This window comes from Homarus americanus, unplaced genomic scaffold (genome assembly GCF_018991925.1).
Source record: "Homarus americanus isolate GMGI-L3 unplaced genomic scaffold, GMGI_Hamer_2.0 scaffold56241, whole genome shotgun sequence".
Classification (NCBI taxonomy): Eukaryota; Metazoa; Arthropoda; class Malacostraca; order Decapoda; family Nephropidae; genus Homarus; species Homarus americanus.
The window spans coordinates 1479454-1488531 of NW_024740202.1; the positions used below are offsets into that span (position 1 = coordinate 1479454).

Sequence of the window (9078 nt, forward strand, 5' to 3'; positions counted from 1 at the left end):
GTCATAGTATCCTCCTAGTCCAAGATTACCGTCTGGCCCAAGATGACCTTGGTCAAGAAAATCTTCTGGGTCAAGGCCATCTAAGCCGAGGTCATGATCTGGGCCAAGATTAGGGGTGACGGAATAGTTTGGCAAAGGACAGGAGAATTTAAGGCATAAGTTATGCAAGATAGCACAAGCCACCAGCACTGGCAGGCTGGAGGGATCTAGTGGCTCCATCCCCTTTTTCAGGCAGGGAAACCTCGTCTTCAGTGAATGGGTCGTTTTTTCCGCGCTCCTGATCATTATTTGCTTGAGTGCGTGGTTATAAAAATACTCTTCCACCGTTTCGGTGGGGACAGCTGGTGTGAGAAGGTACGGCTTAGAAGGAAAGTTCTCTAGAACTACTATCATACCTTCTACTTCGTCCTCTTCCAGGGAATGACGCAGCATACTCTCGTTAAACATTGGCCAGCTTGATCCTCGCTCCTGAGCTATGATATAAATTATCTGTTGCTGTGGACCACAAACAACCACCATTCCGAGATAGCTGTGGCCGCGGGTGATGTACGACCATCCTACTTCCACCCCGGAGATTGTGCACAATGGGACAGCAAAACCGTCGAGACAGGCCAACACCCCAGGTATCAGTGATATCTTGTAAAACTCTTCCCGGAACAAGGTCTGCTCCTCATCACCAGGAAAGACCAGGTACTGCTGCCCTAGACAAATCTTTATAACCTGTGCCACTTTATACACGATGCCTATCGCCGCCCACCTGGAGGTTCCGAGGAGACGTGCTGACGAAGATAACTGACCAGTAGCTAAGAAGGCAAGGGTGGCCAATACTTGTAGCTCCACGGGTATATCTGTTCAGATGAAATATTGCATAACTACTGTATTATCCATTCCACCTTCAGTAACCAGCTGCTACACACACACACACACACACACACACACACACATATATATATATATATATATATATATATACATATACATATATATATATATACATATATATACATATATATATAGTAGAGAGAGAGAGAGAGAGATATTGCTATAACATCAAACACAATTAAATGTAGTTATCTAAAAACACCGGTTATCTTACCTAACATATACAACATAATAATCTTACAAAAACACAATTTATCTTACATACGTGGTTATCTCATAAATACATCAGTATCTTACAAAACATACAACATGGTAATCTTACAAAAACACATCAATTATTTTACATAATATACGACATGGCGGCTATTTTAGAAAAACACCCAACACACCATCATCCAGCTCGCGATGGTCTAGTGTTGCAAGCAATTTACACACTAGTGATTTTGAGAGTCTAAACACGTTCAAGAACTCCATCTCGGTGAGGCGCGTGAACGGGTCTTGGTGCTGGTGGTGGGGACAGCCGAGATGGGTGCTCTCCATTCCTGATATGCGGTGCTTACTGCAGTACGTATCGCTTCTGTTGGGCGGTAAGGAATTTTGAATGAATTACAAATATAACTTTCTACAAGTACAGTGGTTGTATACGTGCACGGTCTATATAATTATCTCCACTATACATGTGTTGAATGTCTACCCGCATTGTTTATATAACATGATGAATCAACTGTAAACTTCTATAACGATTTTACTGCACATCTATCTATCTAACCACCCATGTCTGTAAAATTAAGGAACTATAAGGGAATCAATTACATTCTATACAAGCTTCTCTTACATTTTCTGAGAAACTTTATCAGGTTACTGTGTTCTTAACATCGAGATATTCCATCTATCAAACGGGAGGCTAACATTAAGTTGTATAAATCTATATAATACAACCTAATGCAGTTACCACAACCTAACACAATGAAGACATTAAATGCGTCTTCACCTTAGCCTGTGTATAAAGAACATGTTACTGACCTATATTAAAGAAACTCACCCATTTTTAATGAATAGATTAATTAAATAACGACTTACCGGATAACGTTTATTTTAAACCAGCCTTGCGCGAACTTATTATTTCCTCTTGATCACAAAGTTTCCTAAACAAATTGGAAAAAAAATAGATTTTGTCTGATTGTGTACACTTAAATTAGGAAGAATTCTTTTTTTATTATTAGTATTATGTAAATCTTAGGTTACATATAATTCTTGCTATCCAATAATATTAGTGAAAATTGAAGTGGAGCAGTGATGCCAGATCTACAGATAAATCTGAAATCTACTGTACATATTTTTTTACATAAAAATTTTCAGATTTGTTCCCCAAAATAGGCCAAATCTACAGATTTTTATCCAAAGGACTTTTACTTTTCTAAACTATCCCCAATATTACCATTTAGTTTTGTTCACGCTCTCAAAACAACCGAGGGAAAGTTATGTTAATAAGAAAGGCTATGAGGTACCGGTATGGCCAGCATAAGGACAGAACCAGACAATGTGATATAGTCGTGGCCAGAATTAGGCTAGGATACAGACACATCTGGCAAGTTAAAGCGTTTTTTGTATGGCGTTTTAAGATGCACGGAATAACTAACGCGTTAGCTTTCCCGGACTGTCATTAAAAAATACGACATTTGTACCGTGTCTTGGAAATAACTGTTTTACAACACAGTCTTCAGAAAACAATACAATTAGAACTGTTATTTGGACGCAATACAGAAAGAATTAGTGAAGAAAATATATAGAAAAATATGGAAAGAAAGACAAAAAGAAAAAAGTCAATCAGTTAACAATAACCATGGCGGCTTGATCCATTTTTTATACAGGAAAGGTGGTGCTCCACTTTGTACTGAAAGCACAGTATGTTCTTGTCTCGAGGCTACATTGTGTTGTTACAGGTGTTCGCATATACTGTAATATGCACTTACAGAACTGTAGTAAACTTTTCACCCTAATTTAAATTATCTTATGATTAATGATATTAAAGGTTGAATCATATTTGAGTAATTATCAATATTGTTACACTAAAGTCACCAACGGCTAATGAAATCGGACAACGCCCACTTAAATATGGGTGGAGCCAAAACTGGTTTCAACTAGGCGCATCCTTTTCAAAATTTTCACGCCAAATGCTTTGTTTTAGGTCCTATCCAATATACTACCGTATATAGAACCACTTTTATTATTATATCACAGTTTTTTATTGCCTTACATGCCCCCAACTCTTCAATATTAATAATAAATTTCTGCATAAGCAACCATGATCCGCGAATTTTCAGTGAGAGAAATCGCTGTTTGGTTGTTAACTATTTGGGCAGCTTGGGACCGCACAAGGCTAACGCCTGATCGAGGTGTTAGCTTTTCCCTCTGAATGTGTCATGCGCACAAGTCAAAAGCAGCATCTGCGCATACAGAATAGCTAATCCGTACATCGAAAACGCCTTACAATAAACTCCTTTGGTGACGCTGTACCCATACCGGAACACTCGGCATGTAAAGTTTGTGATAAAACTTTAAAGCATACACTTGAACACTATATTATTGAATGTGACACTGTCAAAGACTTTTGGCCACTTGGCTTATTGTATCATGAACTATGTAATTATTACATTGAATCAGGAGTGCTTGAAGACATTCTTGCTGTTTATCCAAAATTTGCTAGTCCACACTGATTAGTCCTCAAATAGAATGTGACTTCTACTGTATATGAACCTCTGTTCTGCATGGCAGTGGGAAGTGATACCACCCTCAGTGTCAAGACCTGACTGAATTACTCAGAATAGGCAAATTGTACTCCAAGCTTCACCAATAAATGTGTTAACCATTAAAGATGCAGGAGAGTGCCCGCATAGTTGCCAACTGAAAATTTCATGTGGCGCTAGATTCACTCCCAAAATGAGCTAAAGTTATAAAAGCTAATAAAAAGTGCTAGGAATTAGTTATGGTAAATTATACAAATTTTACTGGTACAAATTATTTGATATTACTCACCATTATTCCAAATCTGTTAATTCCCAATCTGCCCTACACGGTGCTTCACGCCCTGCCCTACACGGTGCTCCACGTTTTGTCTTACACGGTACTTCACGCCCTGCCCTACACGGTGCTCCACGTTTTGCCTTACACGGTGCTCTACACTGTGCCATACACTGCCCGTGTCCCACACGGTGCTCCATCAGTGTCCCACACTGTGCTTCATGAGTGTCCCACAAGGTGCTTCATCAGTGTCCCACACTGTGCTTCATCAGTGTCCCACAAAGTGCTTCATCAGTGTTCCACACGGTGCTCCATCAGTGTCCCACACTGTGCTTCAGTGTCCCACACTGTGCTCCATCAGTGTCCCACAAGGTGCTTCATCAGTGTTCCACACGGTGCTCCATCAGTGTTCCACACGGTGTTCCATCAGTGTCCCACAAGGTGCTTCATCAGTGTTCCATACGGTGCTCCATCAGTGTTCCACACGGTGTTCCATCAGTGTCCCACAAGGTGCTCCATCAGTGTCCCACAAGGTGCTTCATCAGTGTTCCATACGGTGCTCCATCAGTGTCCCACAAGGTGCTTCATCAGTGTCCCACAAGGTGCTTCATCAGTGTTCCACACGGTGTTCCATCAGTGTCCCACTTTCCATTTTTATACTTGCCTTCCTTACTTGTTCACACTGAATTCCTACGCAGATGCGAATGTACACTTCAACCTAGAAGTGAACGTACAGTACGCAATATACAGATTCTGTTTCAGGTTGCCCCTGGTTCAGCCACGCCCCCCACCATCTATCCAAGTGAACGGGACCTCCCTCTCCAATGTTAACGGTTTCCACCACCGTGGACATGAAGCTGTAGGGAGATGAAATTATCTGCATGAATATATATATCGATCAGTGGTCCTCCCCCCAACTGCTGTATGGCAGCGAGACATGAGGCACCTCAGGGCACTTGAAAACTTTCACCAATGTAGACTACATTCCATCCTCCGAGTTTGCTGGGAAGACAAGAGAACAAATGCCAGTATTCTCACTGACACCAACTGTAGGAGCATCGAGGCTACCATTATCCATGAACAACTACGTTGGACTGGCCATGTTACCTGCATGGATGACAGACTGCCAATGCAGCTACTTTACGGTCATCTAAACTTAAAGAAAAGTAAATGTAATGCCAATGGGTAAAGGTATAAGGATAGTCTTTAGACAAACCTGAAAAAAAGTTCAAAATCATCTCCTTCATCTCTGAGACCATCATTCCACGCCGTAACGTTTGGAGGAACACCAAACGAGGTGTAAGTACTTCAAGTTGGCTTGACTGCATACTGAGGAAGAAAAGCTCCAAACATAGGTTGGATGAATATATGAGCGATCGGGGTTGGGTGTAAATTGGACTACCCAGTATGGGCCAATAGGCCCGCTGCAGTTTCCTCCTTGTGTTCTCATGTTATGTAAATGTCAGTGCGGGAAATTTGTATCATAAAAAAGGGGAAATATCTACTTTCCGGGAAAGTTGGTTATCTACTTTCCCGAAAAGTAGATAGATTTTCTACTTTTCGGGAAAGTAGATTATCGACTTTTCGGGGAAGTAGATTTTCGAATTTGGGGGGAAATATTACCTAATTTTGCGAAGTAGATTATCATAGAAAACGGGAAATTTGTATCATAAAAAATGGGAAATATCTACTTTCCGGGAAAGTTGGTTATCTACTTTCCCGAAAAGTAGATAGATTTTCTACTTTTCGGGAAAGTAGATTATCGACTTTTCGGGAAGTAGATTTTCGAATTTGGGGGAAATATTACCTAATTTTGCGAAGTAGATTATCATAGAAAACGGGAAATTTGTATCATAAAAAATGGGAAATATCTACTTTCCGGGAAAGTTGGTTATCTACTTTCCCGAAAAGTAGATAGATTTTCTACTTTTCAGGAAAGTAGATTATCGACTTTTCGGGGAAGTAGATTTTCGAATTTTGGGGGAAATATTACCTAATTTTGCGAAGTAGATTATCATAGAAAACGGGAAATTTCTATCATAAAAAACGGGAAATATCTACTTTCCGGGAAAGTTGGTTATCTACTTTCCCGAAAAGTAGACAGAATTTCTACTTTTCGGGAAAGTAGATTATCGACTTTTCGGGGAAGTGGATTTTCGAATTTTGGGGGAAATATTACCTAATTTTGCCAAGTAGATTATCATAGAAAACGGGAAATTTGTATCATAAAAAATGGGAAATATCTACTTTCCGGGAAAGTTGGTTATCTACTTTCCCGAAAAGTAGATAGATTTTCTACTTTTCGGGAAAGTAGATTATCGACTTTTCGGGGAAGTAGATTTTCGAATTTTGGGGGAAATATTACCTAATTTTGCGAAGTAGATTATCATAGAAAACGGGAAATTTGTATCATAAAAAATGGGAAATATCTACTTTCCGGGAAAGTTGGTTATCTACTTTCCCGAAAAGTAGATAGATTTTCTACTTTTCGGGAAAGTAGATTATCGACTTTTCGGGGAAGTAGATTTTCGAATTTTGGGGGAAATATTACCTAATTTTGCGAAGTAGATTATCATAGAAAACGGGAAATTTGTATCATAAAAAATGGGAAATATCTACTTTCCGGGAAAGTTGGTTATCTACTTTCCCGAAAAGTAGACAGATTTTCTACTTTTCGGGAAAGTAGATTATCGACTTTTCGGGGAATAGATTTTCGAATTTTGGGGGAAATATTACCTAATTTTGCGAAGTAGATTATCATAGAAAACGGGAAATTTGTATCATAAAAAATGGGAAATATCTACTTCCGGGAAAGTTAGATTATCGACTTTCCCGAAAAGTAGACAGATTTTCATTTATAAAAGTAGATTATCGACTTTTTGTAGCAGATTTCTTTGAATTTTGGGGAAATATTTACCAATTCACAAGTAGATTATCAGAAAACGGGAAATTTGTATCATAAAAAATGGGAAATATCTACTTTCCGGGAAAGTTGGTTATCTACTTTCCCGAAAAGTAGATAGATTTTCAACTTTTCGGGAAAGTAGATTATCGATTTTTCGGGGAATAGATTTTCGAATTTTGGGGGAAATATTACCTAATTTTGCGAAGTAGATTATCATAGAAAACGGGAAATTTGTATCATAAAAAAGGGGAAATATCTACTTTCCGGGAAAGTTGGTTATCTACTTTCCCGAAAAGTAGATAGATTTTCTACTTTTCGAGAAAGTAGATTATCGACTTTTCGGGGAAGTAGATTTTCGAATTTTGGGGAAATATTACCTAATTTTGCCAAGTAGATTATCATAGAAAACGGGAAATTTGTATCATAAAAAATGGGAAATATCTACTTTCCGGGAAAGTTGGTTATATACTTTCCCGAAAGTAGATAGATTTTCTACTTTTCGGGAAAGTAGATTATCGACTTTTCGGGAAGTAGATTTTCGAATTTTGGGGGAAATATTACCTAATTTTGCGAAGTAGATTATCATACAAAACGTGAAATTTGTATCATAAAAAATGGGAAATATCTACTTTCCGGGAAAGTTATTTACTTCCCGAAAAGTAGATAGATTTTCTACTTTTCGTGAAAGTAGATTATCGACTTTTCGGGAAGTAGAATTGGGGGAAATATTACCTAATTTTGCGAAGTAGATTATCATAGAAAACGGGAAATTTGTATCATAAAAATTGGGAAATATCTACTTTCCGGGAAAGTTGGTTATCTACTTTCCCGAAAAGTAGATAGATTTTCTACTTTTCGTGAAAGTAGATTATCGACTTTTCGGGGAAGAAGATTTTCGAATTTTGGGGGAAATATTACCTAATTTTGCGAAGTAGTTTATCATAGAAAACGGAAAATTTGTATCATAAAAAATGGGAAATATCTACTTTCCGGGAAAGTTGGTTATCTACTTTCCCGAAAAGTAGATAGATTTTCTACTTTTCGGGAAAGTAGATTATCGAATTTTTGGGGAAGAAGATTTTCGAATTTTGTGGGAAATATTACCTAATTTTGCGAAGTAGATTATCATAGAAAACGGGAAATTTGTATCATAAAAAATGGGAAATATCTACCTTTCCTTGAAAGTTGTTGAGTTCACTTTCCTGAAAAAGTAGATAGATTTTCACTTTTCAGGAAAGTAGATTATCGACCTCAGAAGTAGATTTCGAATTTTAAAGGAAATATTACCTAATTTTATGAAGTAGATTATCATAGAAAACGGAAATTTTAAATTATAAAACTGGGGAAATATCTACTTTCCGGGAAAGTTGGTTATCTACTTTCCCGAAAAGTAGATAGATTTTCTACTTTTCGGGAAAGTAGATTATCGACTTTTCGGGGAAGTAGATTTTCGAATTTTGGGGGCAATATTACCTAATTTTGCGAAGTAGATTATCATAGAAAACGGAAATTTGTATCATGAAAAATGGGAAATATCTACTTTCCGGGAAAGTTGGTTATCTACTTTCCCGAAGAGTAGATAGATTTTCTACTTTTCGGGAAAGTAGATTATCGACTTTTCGTGGAAGTAGATTTTCGAATTTTGGGGGAAACATTACCTAATTTAGCGAAGTAGATTATCATAGAAAACGGGAAATTTGTATCATAAAAAATGGGAAATATCTACTTTCCGGGAAAGTTGGTTATCTACTTTCCCGAAAAGTAGATAGATTTTCTACTTTTTGGGAAAGTAGATTATCGACTTTTCGTGGAAGTAGATTTTTTAATTTTGGGGGAAATATTACCAAATTTTGCGAAGTAGATAATCATAGAAAACGGGAAATTTGTATCATAAAAAATGGGAAATATCTACTTTCCGGGAAAGTTGGTTATCTACTTTCCCGAAAAGTAGATAGATTTTCTACTTTTTGGAAAAGTAGATTATCGACTTTTCGGGGAAGTAGATTTTCGAATTTTGGGGGAAATATTACCTAATTTAGCGAAGTAGATAATCATAGAAAACAGGAAATTTGTATCATAAAAAATGGGAAATATCTACTTTCCGGGAAAGTTGGTTATCTACTTTCCCGAAAAGTAGGTAGATTTTCTACTTTTCGGGAAAGTAGATTATCGACTTTTCGGGGAAGTAGATTTTCGAATTTTGGAGGAAATATTACCTAATTTTGCGAAGTAGATAATCATAGAAAACAGGACATTTGTATCATAAAAAA

General features: G+C 37.5%; 1 protein-coding gene across 1 annotated transcript; it reads left to right on the plus strand.

Moving 5' to 3' along the window:
* Positions 1 to 4124: 4124 nt before the first annotated feature.
* LOC121875237 (putative surface protein bspA-like) lies at positions 4125 to 4589 on the plus strand. Its single transcript, XM_042379696.1, has one exon. It carries the CDS (start codon positions 4125 to 4127, stop codon positions 4587 to 4589), a length of 465 nt encoding a protein of 154 aa, XP_042235630.1.
* The last annotated feature ends 4489 nt before the right edge of the window (positions 4590 to 9078 follow it).

Coding starts and splice junctions, on each gene's coding strand:
- LOC121875237 (XM_042379696.1), top strand. CDS start 4,125: ATGAGTGTCCCACAAGGTGCTTCATCAGTGTCCCACACTGTGCTTCAT.